Here is a 25,060-nt window from a genome sequence, read left to right as displayed (position 1 = left end):
TGCATTAGTGATGTCAATCACAGAACAGAAAGTCAGAAAACCGATACCAAACCAAATACAAACAAAGACCATTGGAAAATACCGAAACCGAACCAATAGGATGGACTGCAAATATTTCTCTTATGCAACATATTCATTAGAAGAATGCCTACCTCTGAATTCTTAGGTGCACGCCGTTGCAAATGTATAAAAAAGAAACGCACAATGACAGATGACACCAAAATTGAAATCGCCGAGTGGATTCGAACCACCTACCTCCGTATCACCAGTCCGATACTCTAACCACTTCGCCACGGCGACAACAAATTCGCAGCAGCTTAAATGTCCTTAAGCTAAAACCTAGCTTCAATAGACGCCACCAAGGGCGAGGACCGAACGTATGACGCCACGCTGACGTCACTCAAGAGGCACGCTATTAGTCGGCCGATTCGTGTAATACACTTGGCGAATACGCTACCCGCTCGTCGTGTGAGTCGGGTGGGACTAAATGCTTACTTCGAAATCTAAGCTACGTTGCGGCATTGGCGGTTATGTGCGGCGTGTATGCCGCATGATTAGTAAGAGGCGACCACTAAATTAAAGACTCAAACGCTCCGACCGGTTCTCAATGAATAACACTGCATACCAAAAATGCCAACCGCTCTCGTCATAAGATATTCAGCTTTAAATAACTAGGTTATCTACATCATCATTTTGAACCAAATTAATACTTTCAACTTAACTCACTCATTCCTTGCTTTGTTGTCTCCAAACAGTCGTTCGATTGTCTGGAAATCGTATGCTAAATCCCGTACCTGTATGCGACTGGTGCATATAAAGGCCGATAAAAGAATTTGAATAGGCTCTGGCATGCGATTTCCTGGCTACCCAAAAAAGTCTGTTTCAGTCTTGCTATCAAAACATGACCTCGCCCGCACAGGGGGGGGGGGGGGGTTGATGCAACCCCCCTAAGGTTTTTCGCGAATAACTCGCTTAAAAAGCGGCTGATCGCGACGAAACTTTCAGTACCCTCGCATTGATCAATTTAACACCCATCCTGAAAATTTCATGACCCTGACCCAAATGACCTTTGACCTGTGACCTACTTTTCGAGACCATGTTTGGCCGGAACCGCGATTCAGCGTATGTCGGCTCGCATTAGCAGCGCGTTTGCAGTCTTTTCGTGGTTTCAAGCGTTCAAACATGTGATATGATGTTGCCCCCATGCATTAGGGTGGGTGTCAAGGTCACCTGAAGGTCAGGTCAGGTCATTGACCTTTGGTGACCTCGGTTCACTTTTTCGAGTTTGACATGTTTCTAGGTCAGTTTTTTCGAGCTGAATTCGAATTAAAGGAAGGGTGCCACCTTTTGGACACAACGCAGTTTTTACAAGATTAGCCTCACATGAACCTAAAAACCGGCTTCACTTACCTATGCTCGAGACGGTCAGCATTGAATCCGCACGTGAAGTTATCATTTGCCAGTTTTGCTGCCAGCATTTGGGCAGGCAAAAATCTTCAGCACTATTTCCTCGTCGTGTTAAGGGTATTTTATAAAACATGAAATCAGCAAAGGTATGTATAAAAGTTATACTTTTGAAGCATGTTTTATCATTTTGAAAGGGTATATTTTTTCTTTATGGTATACACTTAAGTTTTAAAATTTTAATTGGGTAGTTTTTCTAGTAAGTTGCATGAAGGGTGAAGGGTTCCATAGATCTTGTAAAGGAAAAACCTTTACTCGACTTATTTGATGTTCTTTTCTGATGTTCTTTCTGATGTTCTTTTGATGAAACCTTTAGTTCAAATCATGTTATCTTCTTTCTTTTTATTTGTTCATCTTTTTGTCTCAGTTGCGCCATCAATGCAAATGGCAGAATGATATGTTGCCATGACAACAGGATATGCCAGCCGTCCTAGCTGCCACATCAAACGACCTTGAGTTGTAGTGGTGATATAAACAACGATCCTTTTTTTTGGCCAATGTATTAAATGCAATGTTTCGGTTTTTTGTATATTGTGGACGCGCTAACCACGTCTAAAAATTCAAATAAGTAAAATAGATTCATAGAACAAAAATTTCGGAAGGTGGCACCCTTCCTTTAAGCAACCACATGAACGTTTACAAAGTAGTTTTGGTGCCTTCGTAACATGTTACGAGGCTGTCAGAGGCGGTTGACACCTACTACAAATACCTGGCAGGACCTCTACTGGTTGACCTGACCTGACCTAACCCGACCTGGCCTAAATGAGTGAAGACATCATCTGTGATCAAAACTAGCATGATATTCGTGATCAGCACCCCGAAAAACCCCATAGCAGCCACACTACGACGTTCTAACAGGTCCCAATTTTCCCGCCTTTTGGGTCATTGACCTGACCTGGAAGGTCAACCGATAACCTAGGACCTTAAAATTGGGTATCATCGGCTTTCTCTCGTCACGGGCAACACGCTCGTTTTTTCCGCGAAGCTCTAGCTTGATCAGGAGCGAAACGGCAAGGGGTTATACCTTATACGTTCGCGGCTGAGTATTAATTTGGTTCAAAACAATGATGTAGATAAGTTAGTTATTTAAATCTAAATATCCTATGACGAGAGCGATGGGTTATGCCAAGTTAACCCTGTTAAAGTTAACCCTGTAACTTAGTGGTCGCCGCTTACTAATCATGCGGCATACACGCCGCACATAACCGCCAATGCCGCAACGCAGCTTAGATTTCGAAGTAAGCATTTAGTCTCACCCGTGTGAGTCGTCTGTTATTGTTATTAACTTATTGGGCGAATAAGCGTAGTCATAAGTCATAAGTAGTGGTTAAATAAGGTAATTGCTGATTATTAGCTTGTTTTCTTCATTTCCCTTGTGCAATTCAATATTGGGACATTCAAGGCATTTACATTACATGTTTTGATTCAAGGGTGATCATTCTTGATCTCAGGGGGGTTCGCTCCCGTGCCTTCAGCATTACGAAAAATGGAAACAACCCGTGAGCAGCATCAGCGCTCACGCACATGTTCAAGAAAAACAACGTGTAATGGACTGCTAACGACGACCCTCTCCACCAATCAGCGTTCGGCATCTCGAGCGCTGATTGGCTGGTAGCAAACGCGTCATATGTGGGTCTCATTTTTGGCGATCAGTGAACGCGTTATTTAATACACAGTGGCCTATGGAGAATGGCACGCGGAATTGAAGGTGAGTGTTTTATTGCTTCGTACATGCGAATGGGGGTATTTGAGTGGCATTTGACACCATTTTCGAAATCTACAGTGAATTTCTGATCGAGTTATGTATATATTTTTATGAATTTGACAGTATTAGTGCTACATAGTCGGTGTTTTATGTTGGTGTTGTTTCTCTCGACCTTTGTCTTGGACTTTTATCATATCTTTTCTCGAAAATGCTTGCCATAACCAGGTCTAAACTGTGTCTGTATAAAGGGAATATGTGTTGAATATGAGGAGAAAGAAGTAATGACCATTCTGCCTCTCAAACTGCCAGAAGGTGTGCTTGTAAGGTGATTGAAACTGCAGTACGGGTTGCAGATGTGGGTTTGACATTAGCATTGTTGTTGTATGTAACCCCATTTGCTTTAATAAAATGGCAACATGGGGTTATGTACCCACTATTGCACAGCCTGGTATCAAGCTGATTGATATGTGGAGGATATAATAAAAACTTTTCTTAAGTGAATAGGAACGTTGCGTCTGGTGACTTATGTCAAGTCATTTAATGATTGTGATTGTAACTTTTACTTTAATTATTATTGCTAGTTTTGACCTTTTTAATCATCAAGTTATATGTGTACCAATTTCATATGCCTGTGTAATGTCTGTGCGGCTTTGTGCAGTGTGCGTGTCTTGAAACAAACCAATTTATTTTGTACCTTTTTGTACTTCAACAAATGTATGTGAAAGGACAAAAATGTCATGTCTATTATCATTGACACTACTACAGCTAACGTTGCCTATATTCCTATCTTTCAGAGGCATTCAATTCAATCTGCTTTCCGGTGCAGTACCTAGGAGGCTGCAACTGAAACTCACACAAAGGCAATCAAGTGTCACTTCATCAGCCTACAGCAACAGCCCATCTGTAATCAAGATATGGATGAAGTGGAATAGAAGAACAACCAGTTCAAACATGAAAAGATATATTTTGTTTTGGACTATTTCTTAGCATAACAGAACAGCACACTTGCTGCTTTTTATGTTTGCCCTGTGTGCAGTTTTGAATAATTTTAACTATGAAATGCTTTTGCCAACTCTTCTCTTTACATACGATTCCTTTGTCATGCATGTGTAATTTTGAGTTTACATGCATGATGCATGTTTCCCCTGGCTTCATAAAACTACTTGCAAGCTTTTGTTATGGACATTGGTGCTACCTATATATGATGCTTCAGATGTGTCCAGTAGTTGATGAAGGGAGGAGAGGAGTAGGACAGCTGATAGCTATTACCAAAAATATGTGCTTGTCTGCACTTTGGGCTGTTCCATCATATGCAACTTCTATTTACTTCCTTGAGTTGTTAGAAACACGTGATCTTTTGTTTCTTTCCTGTGCGCCCATTCTTTCCGTAGTGTTATAAACGTCAAGTTTGAAGTTGGTATCCAAGTGAGCAAAATTTGCATTATTTCAGTCCGTCTTGAATCATTCGTCTTGAATTATATCCCTAACTGACATCCTGTTATTTGTCCTGCAATGTCTGTGCCTGTGTCCGCCCTTACCTCCGGCTCCAGCCTCCAACCAGCCCTGCTGAGTGCTGAGCTCTGTCGCCGGCGCGGTGTGTCGCAACGTGCTGTTTCTCCACTCCGAAACAGCACCAGCCGACAGCTGCTAGGAATCGTCCTGTGCCATGCGCTATGCGACACAGCAATTGTAAGATGCAGGTCACATTCGGACTGATTGGCTCCGCGTATGTGCATCCGGCCGGGTGCTAGTCGATATCAGGGACGTGGGTCGGACTGTTGTGGCGGCGTGCACTGTGCTGGTTGAAGTTGTTGTATTTCTGTTAGTGAAAAGCATTAATACATAACCGTGGCCGCAGCCCGCTGTTATTGTGGATTTCAGAGGGAGTGGCCAGTCAGGAGGGCCCCATGGGGCCCTCCTGGCCCTCCGGCCTCCATACCCACATGCAGGTGGGTATGGATCCAGTGTCCAGTGGGATCGGCTAAGATTTCCGGCGATTGATAAACGCTTCTCATTCTATGATAGTAAACCTAGTCCTATTGAGTTATGAGGGGAGGTCACGTGAGGGGCCTGGCGTTACTAAAGTCTTGTGAAAACACAACACATACGAACGGTAAGAAACCGACAGCTCTTCTTTCTGCCAAGTGTCATCTTTCTGTGAAGGATTTCTTGGCACTGAGTGTTCAGAAATTGCGTTGTTTTTGGACTGTGTAGAGGCTCACGAGCGACAGTATAGGTCAACAACCTGATGTACCTTAAATATGCGACTTGTACCAGAAGATCCAGCTTGATCAAAAGATTGGACATGTCAAATTTCAGCTCTTTAGCTCAAAAGAATTCTGAGCTGTCGTAAAACCGTCAGTGTGGCACCATATCGCCTTCCCGCGCGGTCGGAAGGTAAAAGTTCGCCGGCTCTAACTAAACAAATAGTCGTCGTATCGCAAATTCATTGACGGCGTTCGAAGCGTCGTTCAATTTACTTTCGAAACATATCCTAACATTAACATTTAACTGCCTAGCGCAATCTCCAACAAGCAAAAGTTCCGTGCATTCATCCTCATACATTGTTAGCGGCCGCCGGCCGCCGGCCGCTGACCCACATTCGCGTCATCAGGGAATGCCGCAACTAATTTATTGTTTCCAACTTTTTTCCCGGAGCGTTCTACCTGGTTAATATAGCCTTGCTTGATCTTGATAAGAGCTTAGGATCATTCTGTTGATGTGTCCTTGTTGTTGTCCTATAGTGATAGCAATAGGCAACTCAAGTCTGTTGGTAGAAATTCATTGACTGGTTTTCTTTTTATGTGATGTCTTTTGACATTTGGATAAATTTGTAAATCACATATCTCTGATGCAATTATGGTAATAGTTATTGGCCATCTACAATTTACACAATGCAAAAAAAAAACAATGCTCAGTCATCACCAGTATAACGCCTTATGGGGCGACTAACGGAGCGAGCGAGAGGGTGGGCCTTGCACGTGCGAAATTGCGAGGGGGTACCTCCAACTGACTTGTGCACGGCACCCTACTAACCGGTCTCTAGCGATGTGCCAAATTTGGGCACAATCGGCCCAGCCGTTCTCGAGATCTGGAAGCGGCACCCTGCACGTGCGCACGTGCAAAATGGGTCCCAACTGACTTGTGCACGGCACCCTACTAACCGGTCCCAAACTGTGTACCAAATTTGAGCGCAATCGGTCGAGCCGTTCTCGAGATCTGGAAACGACCCCTGCACGTGCGCACGTGCAGCAGCACCCCAACTCTGGCACATGGATATGCAGTGCCTAGTGGGTGCCTACCTACATGCCAACTTTGAGCGCAATCGGCCAAGTAGTTACCGAGATATTGCAACAATTGCAAAACTGACACCTCTTCGTTTTGCACGTGGCACGTGCATAAGGGGTCACCCACATGCATCGGGAATAGTCCAATACTTGGTAGAAGGAATGAAGCTACCCTACAAAAATTACCGCATGTAAATCGGTCAAGTGGTTGCTGAGATATAAGCCTCGCAAAAGCGTCCGCACGGCCGGCCGGCCGGCCGCTCATACTCAGAAATTTCCGTTAATCTAAGGAAAGACTCTGCTCGCTTCGCTCGCTCCGTAATGAACATCAGCAGGTGGTCATAAAGCAACTTCAACTTCAATCAACATCTTTTTTGCTGCCGCAAAGGAATTTTGAAACCATGGGTTGTGGATATGATTTGTATTTAAAGAGTAGGTAACATATGATGACTTTCTAAAAATAACATTTCTTATCACTCTTTTATCCTATGAATTAATGTCTTATTGATAAAAAGTGACATCTGAGGCCAGTTTTACCAACAGAAAAATAGCTGCCTGCGGGAATCTTTTGCCTAAAGACCGTTTCACAGAGTGTAAACGTGATGGGCATGTAAGCGGATAGGCCTTTACTGTTTCATCCTGTATGTGAATTGTGAAGCAGTCTTTATGCAAAAAATTCTGGCAGGCAACTATTTTTCTGTTGGTAAAACTGGCCTCTGGAGTGATTGCTTTCATCTAAGCTGTTATGTGAATGACTCTTATGGCATCCAATGTGCATGCTCCTGGGCATTGTTCTGGTATCAAAGTTTTAATGTTAACTTTGTACATTTAACATGTTCAGTTTATATTTCTTTTAATGATCCATGCTATGCCACTTCAGAGCAATTGTCCTCAACCTGTCATCAAGATGTTGTCATCATCTTCTTCACCTGACATAGAAGAAAGAGATTCTCCAGATATGGATGAGGATTCAGGGCAAAAACAGGAGACCAAGGACCAGGCACCAGATAAGGTTATTTTGCTGGCACTGTATAATCTGTACATGTTCTTGAGGTTTTAAGCATATCTTGTCTTTTCATTTTTTTAAAATATTTTATATTCATTGAACAAAACTCATCTTTTATTACCTCTAACTTACCTTATCTGCATCGTGGTAGAAATGTGATGCCTAATTCACCTTATCTTTATATCACCCTATCATACCTATTCTAGATTTTGTGCTAGATTCATGTCATTAAGGCCCTGGCCTATACAGCATGTTTATGTTTGCTGTTTGCTCGGCGGCATCACAGATGTCATCTTGAAAATGTCACTTTGTTGTAGCTTGTAGACTTTTATTAGTGAGACCACATTGACATCTGACCTCTCACAGCCTTTGCTAGTTGAGTGTATTCTTATTGTCTTTTGTTAACCCGCGCCCCAGTGGCGGTCTCAGCCAACTTCGCCCTAGTGAGGGGGGGCATATGTTACCACCCACCTTTAACTCAAAAACTAAGAGGGCTAGAAAGACGCGGTAAAAAGTAGTCGATAGCTCTCAATGCGTACGTTTGAAAGTATTTCGGTCATTTTTCACCTTAGAGCAATATTGGGGTCACCAGAGGTCATCAAAGGTCAAAATTTGCCAATTGTCATGATATTTTTCAGAAAACATGCCGCTATCTCAGGAACTATGATAGCTAGGAAAACGCATGGAACAGCAATCGGTAGCTTTTGAACTCTTCTTTTGAAAAGGTCATTATCAATATTGACCTCAGGTCAACGGTTTAGCCTCCAGAGGGCAAAAACTCCAAAAATAGCCGTTTTTACGAAAAGTGTTTTTCGACAATAACTTTCTACTACAAAAAGCCACGACATTTCTATTGCCAGAATCGTGTTCCCCTCGCCGAGACGCGTCGAATGAACTATAATTTGACCTTGAAAGATCAACTTGAAAATTTGACCTCAGGTCAAGGTCATGACCTGACCGGAAAAAGTTCATGTTGCATATCAGTCGATGCGTCTCAACAAGACAAACACAATGAAACCATCCCCAGCGTTCTATCTCTTTCCAATCGCGAGTTATTGGCAAAAAACTGTTTGTAGCCTCAAATGACCTCGGATGACCTTTGTAGAAGCTATCAGCAAAAATGACCCCTTGGTCGTCACGAGTGGACTAAATCATTGTGATTCTGAAATATTTGGACTGTTCCTATGCGTACACACGGATCTAGAGGCATTTTCATTTTTCTCCATTGACTTGTAATGGAAAGGTCACGCCACTGACCTGACCTTAGGTCACGGATATAAAAAATCTGAGATATACAAATTGTAGGTGCCCATAACAGCATGCAATCCACCAAGTTTAAAACCTTTTTGACAAACATTGCAGGCTGGACATGATTGCAAACTTTTTTTTAGGCTTGGTCAGTTAACTTGACCTGGTGACCTGACCTGACATGACCTGGGGTCAAAAATTTCCCACATTGTCCAAAATTGATGTACCAAAAGCTACCCCAAGCGGCGCGGCGCTACGCGCCGCGGTTTTTTATTCACACGCAAAAAACGCGACAGGGTGGTAACATATGCCCCCCCCCCACCCCCCACTGGGGCGAAGGTTAACTTGGTATGGTGACCCTTCCTCTGATTGACATTCAGATGTTATTTTAATCATATATTTACATTTTCAGGGTGTTATCATCTTCTCCATTCCTGATGTGGCACTGGTTGGGTCACAGCCACACTCGAACAGAATTGTACCAGGATCACTCCATATTGTGGACAAGGTAAAAGAGGGCCGCTCTATGCAGATCAATGGGGAATAAAAAGAGCCTCAATACTTTGTAAATTTCGCTGAGTTGATATATCAGGTATTGGAATCTGTATTTTGCTGCTCATTGAACAAATTTATCCTGAAATTCTTATCTAGAAACTGGCAACAATTATTTTCATTAGTGACCCACATAACGACCCCAAATGATTAGACGACCAGGATGCATCAGCACCCCTTTCTGATCCTGTTTACATGCTCAGGGTCACGGCAAGTACATGCAGTGGCAGCGCTCGGACAGCCCGAGCCCGGAGCGGTCGGCGAACGGCGGCCGCGGCGAGCCGGCCGGGGCCGCCCGCAGTCCGGACCGCTCCGAGTGGGCGCTGCTCGAGCCCGCTGTCGGCTACCACCACAGTCATGACAACGGCAAGGAAGGTGGGTGGATGGCGGCGCTCGGCGAGTCTGATATGGCTGGGGGTGTTTTGGTGTAGTCAAATTGTAATTTCTGCTGCCACTACATCACCATGCAGACTTCGCTTTTATGACAGTGAATGATATTCAATATTCATCATATTTAGTTAGTGATGTCAAACTCGTTAAAGTATGATCCTTTGGGTGGAGATATTTATTACCGGCCTAATCTATGCTACGTTTTTTTCCTACAAAGTACTAATTTCACTAGTTAAACTCATTGCGATCGCGAAACAAACCGCTTTGTTCAGTCGGTGCGTCCGCTATTCAGTGCGATCAGCCCGTTTCCACCGTCGCTGCCGCTGTTCACTCACCCCTCCCCGTCTCTCCTATCCCCCAGACTCTGTGTCCATGTCTCCGCCGGCCGCCGACTCTGCCGAGTTCCGTCCGCGACCGATCGAGGTCGACCTCTCGGAGATCCGCTCGCTGCGCGTCACGGAGCGCGGCACGCTCTGCGTGATCGTCCAGTCAGACGGCAGCACCACCAGTCCGCTGCGCTTCCCCAGCAGCGCGCACATGGACTCGTTTCTCGACATGGTGAACAGCGTCACGCCCATCGTCAGGTCAGTGAGTGCCTGATGACGGTCGGTGCAGTGGTCACAATGATGGCCATGAAAAACTCGCCGATAATTGTGACGATGACAGCCGTCTCTCAACTACGTCGGCTGGATAGTTTAGGACAGGGAAGGACAGAACAGCCCCAGACTGCGGAGTCGATCAGTTATTGATCATCGCGGCCTTTCATTCCCACATATTTTGAAATTTGTTCATCATGCCTTATATTTCGTAATATGTGTTTGAAATAGCTGTCTGCAGATGTTTTCAAGATGTCATTGCCTTATTTTGTGTGATGCGTTCTAGTTCCCCTCCACTCCTATCGCTAACATCACCGTGCATACATACATACGCCTCAATAACCGCTATGTGTGATGCGCTGCTAGGTCGTGCAAGGACAAGGCGCTGTACCTTGCCGAAGAGCAGAGTCGGCCGGCGCGCGCCACCCAGGGCACCGTGGACACCCTGTACGGGTTCGCGCGCTTCTCCGAGCGACTGGTCGGTACTGGGATAAAGCTGGTGCGCGACTTCCACCAGGACCCGCGCGCCGCCACACTCACCGGCATCGGCAAGGTGGCTGAGATTGTCCGTGAGTAATTGGGGGATGAAGAGGTAATTGTGGGACCTTATCTGTCGATTTTGGACTCTGAGGCATTGGAATTGGGGATCGATGAGTCGGAAATGGGGACACTGCTTTGCTCGTGCTGCCTAGTGTGCTTACACTTTTAACACTGATTTTTAACTACAAAATCTACTACTTATCTCAAAAGGCGACTTAGAAAGCGTAAATATTCCAGTCGAGCTACCCAGTGACCCGTGACCGCTCATAGTTCGTACCGCGATGCGCATTGCGCAACTGTGCACTGTGCAGTGAATACAGGCACTGACAGAAAAACCATGCATTTCGTCTCCAGTGAACCGCGGCCTGGAGGACCACAGACCAGAGGAGGCCATTGCCGACGCTCTCCGACAGCACAGCTTTGAACTGGAGCCGCCCCGGCTGCAGAGCACTCAGCACGAAGGTAGAAATATCATCATATGTGATCGGGAGGATTGACGTGGTTGTAGTTGGCTTAAAATGTAGTTTCAGTTGTATACTGTAAGTGTATAGCCTTGGCCGCCGCTGTTAAGTAATGCAGTTTATAATGGGATTGATGGATCATAGGCACGAACAGATAATTTCGAGCCAAATAAAAATGGTATAAATGGGCGGCGTAAATCTGACCGCTTCCCGCTCGGCCAGGTTTCGAGGTGGTGACCGAGATCCGTCTCGGGGAGAAGCGCCCGGTGGCCCGCCAGAAGCCCCTCACTCAGCGGGAGTGGGACGACGCGCACGACGTCGAGGGCCGCATCCTCGACCCAGACGCGCTGAGGAGGCGCATCTTCCACGGGGTAAGTCGGCACCAGACTCCAGGGGATGACAGAATGATGGCGCACTGAGAGCTCGGACTAACGCTTGATGGAATAGGCTCTCGCATGCGATTTCCTGACTGCGGAAAGAGTCTGTTTCAGGCTTTAGTGTGTAAGTTTTCAGTGTTATACACGTAGAAGTTTTATACACCCACCAACGCTAGTCCGAGCTCTCTGTAAGCCGACGTAAACGGTTGCCGTCTCACTGTGTGATGCTGGCGTTTCGGAAGTTGTTTATGAGAAGCGTTCAGCTGCTACTTTTTTGCTCTGATAAGTGCATGTTTGGATGGAGTCCCATCGTTAATTCTCACATGTTTGACATGTGATTGTCAGGTAAACATACCCGAGCTGTCTGATATTTGGAAGTTGTTTATGGATGATGCTAGATCATTTTATGTCAGGCTTAGACTGGTAGACATGAGAGTGACTCAATCAGTTCATAGACTGTTCAATCATGACCTTATTTAAGCCGTATGGAATCTGTTCACTAATTGCGCTGTTCTGAAATTGCCTCTTATGGCCTGGCCTGACCTGACCGATCTAACCTAACCCGATCGATCCGACTTACCCGACGTCCTGACCTGACTTGATCCGCCCTGACCTGGCTTGACCCGACCTGACCAGCTGACCTGACTTGACCCGACCTGACCTGGGCAGCAGGGATAGGAAGTGTAGTCGCAGCTGCCTGCCTCTGCTCCCACATATTGAGTGGCGACCTGACTCGAACCTGTCCAACAGGGCGTGGAGCCGCAGCTGCGCGCCTCCGTCTGGCCGTTCCTGCTGGACTGCGAGAGGCCCGAGCTGACGACCGAGGAGCGGCGGGCGGCGCGGGACCAGCGGCGCGACGACTACTTCCGCATGAAGCTGCAGTGGGCGTCCATGTCGGAGAAGCAGCTGACAAGGTTCACCGGCCTGCGAGACCGACGCGCGCTGGTCGGTGAGTGCCGAGCGGAGATAGCACTTAGCAGCCGTCGGCGGAGAGGGACTGTGGTCGGACAGGACAGTGGGCGTCGTAACTCGTAACACTGGGAAACTATTAGGAGAGACGTGATGTCGCCTGGCATATAATGTCAGCTGAAGAATCCACGCAGGTGTTGTGCTTCACCTCTGTCCAAGCTAGCCTCATGTAGGTAGTGTCTGGTCGTATTCAGTCTGCTTAGTACGCCTATCCGCTGAGTATTTGTTCTTATGACTATCTTCCCCCTTCTCTGTCTGCGTGCAGAAAAGGACGTGACTCGGACGGACCGCGGCGAGGCCTTCTTTTCCGGCACGTCCAACATCACGCTGCTGCACGACATTCTCGTTACCTACTGCATGTACAACTTCGACCTCGGATATGTCCAGGTGGGCCACTGTCCTCGGCATTCCACCGTCCTCATCCCGCGTAACGCTCAGGAGCTCATCCGCGTTGCGCTTAGGAAAATCTGGACAGGAGCGCAACGCGCTCCTGTCCAGATTTTCTGGTAAACTTATTGTCGTTATTATGTGCGCTCCGCGGTCCTCGACGGCCACCTGACGTCGATTTCATATCGCAGAGTTACTTCGGTTGATGAGCTGCGTAGCTTTGGTGCCCTCACACCCGAAATTATTGTCGGTCGTCACAATTTTTGTCGCACTCACGACTTTGTGTATGTAACTGTTGTTGCTGCGCCTGATTTACGAAACCTCTGAAGTAATTTAATCTCAACAGTGTGCAGCCGGGACTGTTCTCGTTGTGCTAGCCGTGAGTCGACAGCGGCTTGTGACTTAATTGTGCGCTGTTTCAGGGCATGTCGGACCTTCTCAGTCCGATTCTGTTCGTGGTGAAGGACGAGGTGGACGCCTTCTGGTGCTTTGTTGGATTCATGGAACGAGTGGTAAGGCGATCTGAGAATCCCGGCAGTGTGGGCGCGCATTGCGCCTTTCCTGTGATTGTGATCTGCCTTTTGATTTTATTCCCGTAAAGTGAAGTAAACATAAGGAAACAGTGCCTACATTCTGCATTCTGTTATCACTCCATCGGTGGTAATTCAGTGCTGTGATATGCATTATTTTTTAACAGGCGTATTACAATCCAGCCTCTTCGCTGTTACAGTGCGGTAATTTCGAGCTGACCCAGAAGGGAATGGAGCAGCAGTTCTCGGACCTGCACGCGCTTCTCCAGGTGTACGACCCGACCTTCTGCTCGTACCTGGACCGGAACGAGTCCAGCCAGATGTCATTCACATTCAGGTCAGTGCCCTGTCGATCGTTGGAGGCTGTTCGGCGAAACGGAAAGTTTTGCATTGCAGCTTAACCCGCGCCCTGCTGGGGGGGGGGGGGGTGTTTGAACACCCCCTCTTGTGGTTTTTCGCGAATATCTCAAAAACGGCGGCGCTCCGCGCCGCCGTTTTTGGTACACCTTATCATACATCAATTCTACACATGTTGTGAAAATTTCAGACCAAGGTCATTTAACCCGGCAGTTGCTGGGGTATTTCGCCACCCACCGTTTGCTGGGGGGGGGGGGGGGGCGTTAAACGCCCCCAGCCGATAACTCGAGAACCAATAGGCGCAGCGAAACGCACGAGGCGGCAAACGAAAGAACGCGACGAGACGCTTCAGATGAGTACTTTAAAGTTGAATTTTGAGGTCACAGGTCGGGTCAAGGTCAGGTCAAACACCTGAAATCGGGCTTTCAGTAGCATGGACTTCAGGACTTCGCAATGGGCGCCTGTCGTCATAAACTCTGTCAAAACGGTGCACAATCCATCATATAAGGCCTAAAATAGTGTCAGCTCCATGTAGGGGTCAGTCAAGCATAGGTCAGGGTCAAGGTCAGGTCAACCGGGTAGGCACATATCCCCGAAAATCAAAACTGATATTCGCAGCCCGTGACACATGTTTTATGGGTAATTTGGGGCGTAGAACACGATGGTGACATTCATTTTATCATATGTGTACGTGTTTGGCTCAAAAAGTTCAATTTAAGAAATGCATGTATCATGGTCGTCAAGTAGTCACGATAAATTGCCAAGTTTCAGTTCAAGAATTTGGAAAATGCGGAACGATAATCAATAATCGAAGATAGCCATTTGATGGTTCATGGTATTGGCAGTCTAATGGCGTTTACGGCATGTCTGTATGTCTATTCTGTGATTTTATATGATTTTTTGAACATATGCCGTTTTTGGTCGAAAACTCAGAAATCATGACGTCACTAAAACCTCGATATCTCAAAATTTTTCCGACCGATTTTTTTGAAACTTTGTCACAATAAACTTCAATCAATTCCCTACAGATACCCAAAATTTGGCGCGCCTGCGGCGCGCCGTTTTTATGCTATGGCCCGGCGAAAAAAAGTGGGGGCGTTTAACGCCCCCCCCCCAGCAACTCGCGGGTTAAGGTCAGGTCACCAGGTCACTTGAAGTGACCTCACCTCATAAAAACTTTCAATGTCTGTCATAGCTACACCGAGTGACCGATCGCTTTGAAACTTTCAGCGATTGCTAAAGGCAATAGCATGTACAAAATGTATATCTCAGAATTTTGATATCGATGACCTAAGGTCAGGTCAATTTTGCGACCTCACCATTATAAGTCAATGGGAGAAAATTGAAATGCGCCTTTTTTGGATGCAAGACATTATAAACACTCCCAAACACCGAATTACAAGTGGTGTAGACACACTGAACATGAAAATGGTGTCCGTGACCCTTGTTTATGCCCTGAGGTCATCTTAGGTCACGAATGGTATCTAACAGTTTTTCACAAATAACTTTTGATAGAGGCATGCTAGAGCGATGAAAACGCCTTAGATGTGTTCAGCTCGACGATACGGATCGACTGATATGCAACATGACTCTTTCCGGTCAGGTCATAACCTTGACCTGAGGTCAAATTTTCAAGTTGACCTTTCAAGGTCAAGTTATAGTTCATTCGATGCGTCTTGACGAGAGGAACACGATGCCGGTAAAAGTAAGCTGGTACAAGGCTTGGGTCAAAAGTTATTGCAGAAAAACTGTTTTCGAAAAAATCGGCTATTTTTGCAGTTTTTGCCCCCTGCAGGCAAAACCGTTGACGTTAGGTCAAATCTGAGAGAATTACTCAGAAAGGGCGTTAATAGGGCTATCGAATGCGCTTTTCCGCGGCGCTGTAGCTCTATTGGTTCCCGAGTTATGCGTTGGCTTCTTGGAAATTTTCGACATTCGACCTGGAAATCGGCGAAATTTTGCCTTCAATGACCTCTGGTGACCTGACCTTTGACCTGACCAAAAAATTGACCGAAGTGATTTCGTCATTATTTTTGACGCTCTTTCGAACGCCGCCTTCCGCGTATCGCTACGTGGCCCAGGAGCCGAGTTACAAGGGGGGGGGGTGTTCAAACACCCCCCCCCCCCCCCAGCAGGGCGTGGAAATCCAGGACCCCCAGCCGGGCGCGGGTTAATGAGGGGGAAGCGTTAAATCCGTTGCTTATTACCGCGGTACTGCGGTAGGCTAATGGCGGATAAGTGTACATACACTGCGGATTAGAGATGTCAATCGGATACCAACTTTTTGGTATACCGATACCAAACCAATACCAACTTGGTAGGACCATTTGGTATTTCAAGGCGAGTGCATTTGGTATTTTATTCATCACTAATGTCAAAGAGGCTGAGAATTTGGTAAAAAGTTGGTATTTTCCTCATATTCCCAAGCCGGTTTGGTTTCGGTATTTTTCCATGGATATTGTTGGTATTTGGTTTGGTATCGGTATCACGATTTTCCGTAATTGACATCACTACTGCGGATGTACCACGTGTTTCGTTCACAGACGGTGATGGCTGAATTGGCTTTCTTCCTAGTTATTTCCCCAATTCTCCCCCAATACGATGGTGACTGATGGTTTTCGTTATGCATAGGTGATAACCGTTCGCTGCCCGCTGGGTTTGCCGACTAGCTGCTGATGTTAACTCCTATCATGGATCAGATAATAGTATTATCTCATCCATGCTATTGTCTTACCCCTACCGCCCTCCCAGGTGGCTGCTGGTATGGTTTAAGCGCGAGCTCGACTGGCCCGACATCCAGCGGCTGTGGGAGGTGCTGTGGACCGGCCTGCCCTGCTCCAACTTTGTACTGCTGGTGGCACTGTCGGTACTCGTCCAACAAAGGTCGACCATCATCGAGTCCGAGCTGGGGTTCTCGGCCATCGTCAAGGTGTGTTGTAACGGCTGTATGGCTGACATGCACTTGGTGCCATGAAAGCTGTTGAAGTCACTGCAATTACAGGCCAGCTAGTGGTAATGGACCCAGCTGATTCAGCCGGTACCGGATTGGGGATTGACTTTAATCTGAACATGAGTATGTTCGATTTCAATATTATTTTGAATTAAATTTAATGCGCGAGCAAAAAGTTAGCATACAAAATAACATAAGAATACAATAACTAAGATGGCTCATGACATCCTCAGAGTTTCCTAGTTACTGATTATAGCGCTGTGGGTATCCTATTGATTCGCCTCTGACACTTCTTTCCGTTACCAGCACATCAACGACCTATCAATGCACATCGACCTGGAGTCGAGTCTGAAGCTGGCGGAGACCATCTACGGCCAGTTCCGGGACGGCAGTCGGGTGCCGGCGCCTGTACTCCGTATCCTGGACCTGCCTGTGCCGCCCGAGTCGGACGCGGGCTCCAGTCCGCCGGCCGGCTCTGCCCCGGCCGCCGCCGGCGCCGACTCGTCTCCCGCCGGCGGCCAGCGCAGCCACGACAGCAGTGTCAGTGAGGACGAGCGCAGCTACGAAATAGCGCTGGCCTCGCAGTATATGTGAATGTGGAGCGGACTGTGAGACGCAACATGACACCGCGTGGTGTCGACTTTAAGGAGGGATGCGTTTCGTACAGTGATGATGAGTAAGTGCGTTGGGAAGTGGCGCTGTAGATAACTGTTGGTTGTTGGTCGCTGGATGGTCACTTGACGAAGCGGTCATGACAGGCCCCGATCGACTTTGGAGGCACATGCGCGGAGCACAGAGGATTTTATGTAGCGTCGAGCAACGTTTCATGTACTGTGGGAGACAGGAATTGCACAGGATCTGGATGAATGGGGTCAATCTCGCATATGTGGCTTATCAGGCCTGCCTTCCGGTCGCTTATCCCGTGTCGCGTCAATTTGTGCGAGCTGATAACGTATCTCTAGGCGATCCGCACAGATCAAGGAGCTCGAAGCTGCGTGCGACGCGAAGACGAACGGTGGGCGCCTGGATGTTGTGCGCGGAAATCCCGGTTGTATGCTCGGTGATACTTAAGGCTATGAGGTCATGACGCCAGGGTGGTCAGTTGACTCAAATGTTTATACAGTCGGCCTGTAGTCAGTCTGGCTCGGGCCTCGCTCGAACACGTCGCGCTCCGCGAGAGTTGTTGCGTATAGTACAAGATAGAGTGTGGCAAGGACGACATCGCAGTCTTTTGATAATGCGTTATGTGTTACGGTTATGTTTCAGCCTTGTGCGTCGTTTATATAGTACCGCATATCTTCCAGTATGTTTATCATATACGGATAGTCCAGTTCAGAGTGCTGTTGTGTTGCATATCGCGCTCAGTTAGCCGGTGGAAAGTCTGCTTTAAAGCCGTCCTACTTACCCGCTGTGTTGTCGGCCCGAGTCCGCTCTCCGTTGCTGCCCCCGCTGCGTTGTCTGAATACCGCTGGCGCCGCGCTGTCTCGCTGCACGTGCACTGGTAGCCCCGCCCGCTGCTCTGTGGGGCCGGTCGGTCATACTGACCCCTGAACTCGGGCAGAGCCGCGATATTCGCCGGACTGGTGGACCCACGAGTCGCCGCTGCAGCGACTGGACGACGGCTGTCCATGTTGAGGGTCTGTTGTGAAGATCGTATTTTCGTATCTTGATGCAATATACTGTAAATGGCACGTGAGTTGTTGTGCGTTGGCCAGAGGTGTGGGTCGGTTATTGATGACTGGCAGGCTGCAGCGCTGGTTCGGATAGGATTGTCAGCGCAACGTTACCGTTAGGTGAAATCGCATTCCAATACCCATATTTTGCATCGACCAACTAATTCTAAGCACATCAAACTTGTTTATTGACACACATTATGATGGTGAAGTGAGATGGAACGGATGATGTCCGGCACTCGAACTATTTACAATTACAAATGTCCGTTGAATGACGGCGACAGCACACTTCTCGAATCTACATTCCACAGCCGCAGTTACGAGACAGCGCGATATGGTATGGCACAGAACACCGCATGAACGCGCGTCACCAAGATGCGTGGACGGACTATGTTTTGACGGGCCATGTCCTCGAGACTGACACAGCTGCCGTGGGTCCTCGGGGGTAAGAAAAACCGACAGTTCGTCTCAAACATGGACCATCAATGACTCACGTCCGTCGCTGACAAGCATTTATTCCGTCGATCACACCCCAGTTGTCGGGTTAGCTGTCCTGGACCCGTCACAGCACGCCTCGATATGAGCAGATTTTCAGGGTTCCGCAGCCATGGACGGATCGCGCCAATGTCTGTTCATGGAGAGATGAAGAGCCTGTTCATCACCTGCCGCTACATGTTCTCGATGACGTCAGCTTGTAAGTCTGCCGTTGATTTTATGGACACGTCGTCAGTGAGGCCATCCGACTGTAGTTCGGAGAGGATCGAGTCGCCGCCCAGGTCCAGGTCCTCGGAGATGCTGCCGTCGGTCGCGTCCCGCTCCGGCTCGGCTGGCGGCTTCTCGGCGGGAGCGGGGGCGGCGGAGAGGCTCGGCAGCTGGCCGTGCCGGAGCGGCGGCAGCGTGCCGCGGCCGGTCAGCGGGGGCAGCTCACCCACCGGCCGTGCGGCGGGCAGGGACGGCGGCGGCGGCTCGGCGGTGGGCCGCGACACGCCCAGGCTGCGCACCTTCGGCAGACTGTCGAAGAACGAGTCCTCTTCGTCGGATGCCGAGGCGGAGCCGCTGCCGGCGGCCGGGCCAGAGTCGGCGGCCGAGGCCGGCTCCGGGTCGGGGGTCGGCGTGGCGCCCGTGCTGGTGCCGGTGGCCGGCGGGGACGTCGTAGCTCCGCCGCCGCTGGCGCCGCTGTGGGCCGCCAGCAGCGCGACCAGCACTGGCTCGTGCTCGGCCGGGCTGAGACCCAGCGTCGCCGCCAGCCGCGGCCGCTCCTCCCGCCAGCCAGCCACTGACTCCAGCTCAGCATCCAGCACAGACAATGTACAGTCCAGCTGGAGGCAGGCCAGCAGCTCTCGCACCAGTGCCAGACAGCGCCTGCCGACTGGGCGCCCTGCTACGCTCAGCAGTGCCTCGCTTTGAAAGCGGGATGACTGGTCACCGCTACCTGAGCCCGCTGTTTCATCTAAAGCCAAGAACACACTGGCTCGCAGCTGAGCCCGTAGTTTGGGCAGCACCCCATTGTTCTCCAGAGCCTCGGTGACTAGGTCACGCAGCTCCACCTCACACTCATCCTCAGCCATCAGGCTGCTGCTCATGGTGATGAGTGTTAGTGCTGGCTGGTCTCACACTGATTAAGTGCCTGTGAAAGACAGACAGTGAAGTCAATCCTTATGCAAATCTGTCCATGTGATGGTAACCGTCATGACCATCCAGTCTTCAGATATTATTTAATTTGTGTAATACAAACATAATTTGCTAGAGAAAACAAGTGATAACATTCAAAAATTGGTACCAATCAAAGTTTCTTATTAACCCGCGCCCTGCTGGGGGTCCTGGATTTCCACGCCCTGCTGGGGGGGGGGGGGGGTGTTTGAACACCCCCCCTTCTAACTCGGCTCCTGGGCCACGTAGCGATACGCGGAAGGCGGCGTTCGAAAGAGCGTAAAAAATAATGACGAAATCACTTCGGTCAATTTTTTGGTCAGGTCAAAGGTCAGGTCACCAGAGGTCATTGAAGGCAAAATTTCGCCGATTTCCAGGTCGAATGTCGAAAATTTCCAAGAAGCCAACGCATAACTCGGGAACCAATAGAGCTACAGCGCCGCGGAAAAGTGCATTCGATAGCCCTATTAACGCCCTTTCTGAGTAATTCTCTCAGATTTGACCTAACGTCAACGGTTTTGCCTACAGGGGGCAAAAACTGCAAAAATAGCCGATTTTTTATGAAACAGTTTTTCTGCAATAACTTTTGACCCAAGCCGTGTACGAGCTTACTTTTATCGGCATCGTGTTCCTCTCGTCAAGACGCATCGAATGAACTATAACTTGACCTGGAAAGGTCAACTTGAAAATTTGACCTCAGGTCAAGGTCATGACCTGACCGGAAAGGGTCATGTTGCATATCAGTCGATCCGTATCGTCGAGCTGAACACAAATAAGGCATTTTCATCGCTCTAGCATGCCTCTATCAAAAGTTATTTGCGAAAAACTGTTAGATACCATTCATGACCTAAGATGACCTCAGGGCATAAACAAGGGTCACGGACACCATTTTCATGTTCAGTGTGTCTAAACCACTTGTAATTCGGTGTTTGGGAGTGTTTATAATGTCTTTCGTCCAAAAGAGACGCATTTCATTTTTCTCCCATTGACTTATAATGGGGAGGTCGCAAAATTGACCTGACCTTAGGTCATCGATATCAAAATTCTGAGATAAACATTTTGTACATACTATTGCTCTTAGCAATCGCTGAAAGTTTCAAAGCGATCGGTCACTCGGTGTAGCTATGACAGACATTGAAACTTTTTATGAGGTGAGGTCACTTCAAGTGACCTGGTGACCTGACCTTGAATGACCTTGGTCTGAAATTTTCACAACATGTGTAGAATTGATGTATGATAAGGTGTACCAAAAACGGCGGCGCTCCGCGCCGCCGTTTTTGAGATATTCGCGAAAAACCACAAGGGGGGGTGTTCAAACACCCCCCCCCCAGCAGGGCGCGGGTTAAATGAAATAAGATTCGGCTGATTTTATTTCAAATTCTGAATGATGAGAATGCTGGGTTTCAAACGTGATTGCTCAAAGCTTATCATTATAAAAATGAAATCAGTTGAACAGCATGAAAAATAAATAAAAATACTTCAAACCAAAAGCCAATAGCACAAAAGCACACCGTAGCAGCCGAAGATTTGAAGAGGAGTATATTTGGACATATAGGGCCCTGAACAAAAATGGAAAATTTATCAGCCTTGTATCCAGTTCAGCCAGTTCAGCGCCGAATTCTATAAATCACTTCTAAATATTCAACGCCTCTCACAAAACTGAGACAGCGCAGCACGACGGCTCGAGAGCGCACACAACAAAAGCAATAAAAAAAGACGTAAAAAGCAAACTATAAAACACTGTTTGCCTAATTCATGGATAAAAGACTAAAAACTGAATAAATTTAAAATATTCTGAATTTTGTCAGGTATTTACTTACCTGGTTGGGTTCCTTTTGCGTCCGGGGAGGAAAATGGAGGAGAAAGTGAGAGAGGAAGGTACAAGGAACCCTGCATTTAAGAGACGCGCCAGTCAGTAGGAAGTTTGTGCTGTAGATTATACATGTACAAACTGACTGGAGAAGTGAGTCTCCTTCACAGATTTACAGGAAGTAATTACTTAATGCACAAAAGTTCAGCATGGAGAAATGTTTGGAACTGTCCTAGTTCTTAGTGTAGGTAGAGCTTTCACGTTGGGTAAGAGTACAACGCATCATTGATATCGCGATCTAACAAACATTGACATTTGATCATAACAAACATTTAGTAAGACATTGACGATAAAACAAATTCAAATGTAGAAAAGTGTTGTAATAAACGTCATTTATAAATCATCAATTGTACGGCAATTGTGCGGCCACTAATGAAAATACACTTCTCGTAATTTTGATGACGTACATAACATTATCGAGTAAAATAATTGTTTGAAGGATAAATTATGCAACAGATCTTGAATATGCGCTTATTCTGATTTCATTTTCATAAATTTTATCCCAATAACCAGCTTTGTTGATGAAAAACTGCAAAAAATGTGTTTCAAACCTGGACTCTAAACTTTTTGCAGAATCTCAATGCGTCATAACAAAAGACAAATTATTTTATTTGCACTTTTGGCCTCGGATCCGATTGAAATTGTTTTGATTTGTCCCAGTTTTCTAGACTCCTCACAAGTCACGGGCATGCTCGCGGGTTTGGCGCGGCAGGTGTGAGCTTGAGGGCTAATATTATCAGTGTATTGTAACTTTGGTGGCAGCCTGTGTGTTTATTGGCAGAAGCAACTGGAAAATTAGTCATGAACTTTCAATTTTCGTTGGATTCTATTTTCCCTGAAGATTTAATGATCATCGGACGAGATCTCACTCCAAAAGTGGTTGATGGATCCCTGAATTCATCAACTCCTTCAGAGTATTACTACAAACACTTCTGCAGACTTGAGTGAGTAAAAACCAGCATCAATAAACTGAAACTGTGAAACATAAAATGCTCCAAATGACCTAACATTCTTGCATTGCATTCCTTCAGAGCTGACGGTGCTGAGAAAATCACAAGATAGATCCAGCTCAGATCCTGGATCATGGATCTAAGCTGGATCATTAACACACAAGATCCAGCTTAGATCTGTGACCCTGGATCATAGATATGAACTGAACTACTATCCTGGATCATGGATCTAACTAAGCTGGTCCTGGATCATGACATTGCATCATGGATCTGAGCTGGATCTTGTGTGATTTTCTCAGAACTGTCAACTCTGAAGGAATGGCAAGAATGTTAGGCCATTTGGATCATGGATAGCTTTGTAAGCAATGATTTCCACAGCAATTACATGCTTGAACTCCTTTTTTTTTTTTTTTTTCTACACCGCCACCCATTATCAGGTGACCAGGAGTGCCCCCTCCCTCTATCCCAACGACACACAGAACCTTACGTTAACACCACCAGGAAAATAATGAAGACAATTGTCGCGGCACTCCCAGCTAGGAAATGAAACAAACTCAAGGAAGCAAAAAACGAGACACATTATCATGCTGTTAGTATAAAGGTGTAAGAGAAGGCATAGTAGTCATAACTGAAAACAGTTAGTGACTAGTTTCTAATTCCCAGGAGTACACATTCGTTCATACATCCACACAGGAGCAGTGTTAGAAGGATTCAGATGAAGGGAATCATGCATTCAGGGGTATTATATACAAATCTGCTGGTCAGTGTTCAAGCTGGGTCATTTACTGAATCTCCGTTGTTTTGCCCAGCTAAGCGAGGCTTGTTGCTGGGCTCAAATCAACTCCTTTGATCTCAAAGCCATCAGATTCTCCTGAATGGTTGTCTGGGCTCTGTTCACATGTCTGGCTATTGTCAAATGTAATTTTGCTTGTCAGTGTGGCAGTATGCACTATAGTTCTCTATATGCGTAGGTACCACCAATACCTACAATGAATGCCAGATTCAGGCCATAATTTTGTTATAATTATTCATCATGATAACTTATGCAACTTCATTATTGTCTGGCAGGCATCCACTTGACATGGCATGCAATTGTTTGAGGCATGTTAATTGTTAGCATTAATTATATTGAGGGATCTAAAACTGTGTAATCTTTGCAGCCCATCCAGCAAGATGGCACTGGGTGAAGTGTTGGACAGAATGGGAGCTGCATCAGCACGTGCTCAGGGTCTCTCACAGGTCATCACAACCATGGAGAAGCTGAGGACTTCAGAGAATCACATTGTGTACATTATCACCAGGAAGCACCCTGACAGGTGGGTGCAACCAATTTGGAGGCTGGTTACAACTTCTTCTCACCTCATTGATTCAACCTTAACTCATTAATGCCGAGTGGCAACTATAGTTGCCAGCTACAAAAACCTACTGCTGAAGGCGAGGTAATAACTTCAGAACAGCATTTGAGGGTTACCTAATCAGCACAGTCCCTTCTCATCATGATTAGACGGTTTCGGTCACGTCCTGTGCGCAACATGCTTCACAAATCAAGAAATAGTCAGACAGTGCAGAGACGGCCGCCATATTGGCATGACGGTCCCGAAGAAAACGACGCTGATTTCCGGAGTGTCCGATAGTTCCCAGCAGTTGCGGCTTTTTAATCCGGAAAGGATGTAGGCATGCTACCGGCGTCTAAACTTCAAAGCACTCTACTCATTTGTAGATATTTGTGCTAGATTTGTACTTGGCAACTATAGTTGCCACTCGGCGTTGGCGTAGTCAAAAATATGAGCAGTGCATAGTTAAATGGATGTATTACGGATATACTGTAAACAAACATTTGTTATTTAGCCAGGCTGTCCCGGGTATCCCTTGAGTCATACTTACATGGACTTTTGCAAATAAATTAGTAATAAAGGTAGAAAATAATTATAAATGCATGTATGTCTATACATTACCATAGTGAACCCCATGCCCATCAATGTTTTCTTGGTCTATTTGTCGACGTTTTTCAATCTTATTATGTTTCATCTACTTATGATATTTTTGTGGAATGGGATGCAATCTCGCTGCTTCTCTTTTTCTCTCTCTCGCTCTCTCT

At 46.9% G+C, this 25,060-nt stretch overlaps 2 protein-coding genes across 13 annotated transcripts; one reads left to right on the top strand and one right to left on the bottom strand.

Moving 5' to 3' along the window:
- Positions 1-1,918: 1,918 nt before the first annotated feature.
- On the top strand, positions 1,919-18,515 carry LOC122375342 (TBC1 domain family member 17-like). 7 transcript variants are annotated; one of them, XM_043354675.1, is made up of 14 exons: positions 1,919-1,963; positions 7,337-7,468; positions 9,123-9,218; positions 9,466-9,637; positions 10,014-10,236; positions 10,615-10,817; positions 11,143-11,250; positions 11,472-11,620; positions 12,377-12,575; positions 12,861-12,982; positions 13,405-13,494; positions 13,713-13,849; positions 16,621-16,798; positions 17,126-18,515. In XM_043354675.1, exons 2-14 carry the CDS (start codon positions 7,364-7,366, stop codon positions 17,411-17,413), a joined length of 2,070 nt encoding a protein of 689 aa, XP_043210610.1. In that variant the 5' UTR covers positions 1,919-1,963; positions 7,337-7,363; the 3' UTR covers positions 17,414-18,515. The 7 variants fall into 7 exon arrangements, with proteins under 7 accessions (XP_043210610.1, XP_043210605.1, XP_043210607.1 ...); XM_043354670.1 differs by lacking the exon at positions 1,919-1,963 and adding an exon at positions 2,694-2,724; XM_043354672.1 differs by lacking the exon at positions 1,919-1,963 and adding an exon at positions 2,703-2,800.
- Positions 18,516-18,659: 144 nt separating this feature from the next.
- Positions 18,660-24,549, bottom strand: LOC122375341 (centrosomal protein 43-like). 6 transcript variants are annotated; one of them, XM_043354663.1, is made up of 3 exons: positions 21,963-22,269; positions 21,654-21,701; positions 18,660-20,119 (listed from the first exon to the last, which is right to left on the bottom strand). In XM_043354663.1, the coding sequence occupies exon 3, from the start codon at positions 20,073-20,075 to the stop codon at positions 19,161-19,163; it is 915 nt and encodes a 304-aa protein (XP_043210598.1). In that variant the 5' UTR covers positions 20,076-20,119; positions 21,654-21,701; positions 21,963-22,269; the 3' UTR covers positions 18,660-19,160. The 6 variants fall into 6 exon arrangements, with proteins under 6 accessions (XP_043210598.1, XP_043210600.1, XP_043210597.1 ...); XM_043354665.1 differs by lacking the exons at positions 21,654-21,701; positions 21,963-22,269 and adding an exon at positions 24,524-24,549; XM_043354662.1 differs by lacking the exon at positions 21,654-21,701 and having other exon boundaries at positions 21,963-22,381.
- Between the last annotated feature and the right edge of the window lie 511 nt (positions 24,550-25,060).

Source organism: Amphibalanus amphitrite, unplaced genomic scaffold, assembly GCF_019059575.1.
Source record: "Amphibalanus amphitrite isolate SeventyFive unplaced genomic scaffold, NRLGWU_Aamphi_draft 001821F_arrow, whole genome shotgun sequence".
Lineage (NCBI taxonomy): Eukaryota > Metazoa > Arthropoda > Thecostraca > Balanomorpha > Balanidae > Amphibalanus > Amphibalanus amphitrite.
The sequence above is the reverse complement of the archived record's forward strand: the minus strand, read 5'-3'. Positions and strand labels throughout refer to the sequence as shown.

Bases quoted from the DNA above. Each gene is read 5' to 3' on its own strand.
- LOC122375342 (XM_043354675.1), top strand. From the start codon at position 7,364: ATGTTGTCATCATCTTCTTCACCTGACATAGAAGAAAGAGATTCTCCA. The intron at 9,638-10,013 runs GTGGGTGGATGG...CCTATCCCCCAG, and splicing joins TCATGACAACGGCAAGGAAG to ACTCTGTGTCCATGTCTCCG. The intron at 13,850-16,620 runs GTCAGTGCCCTG...CCGCCCTCCCAG, and splicing joins CAGATGTCATTCACATTCAG to GTGGCTGCTGGTATGGTTTA.
- LOC122375341 (XM_043354665.1), bottom strand. From the start codon at position 20,075: ATGAGCAGCAGCCTGATGGCTGAGGATGAGTGTGAGGTGGAGCTGCGT.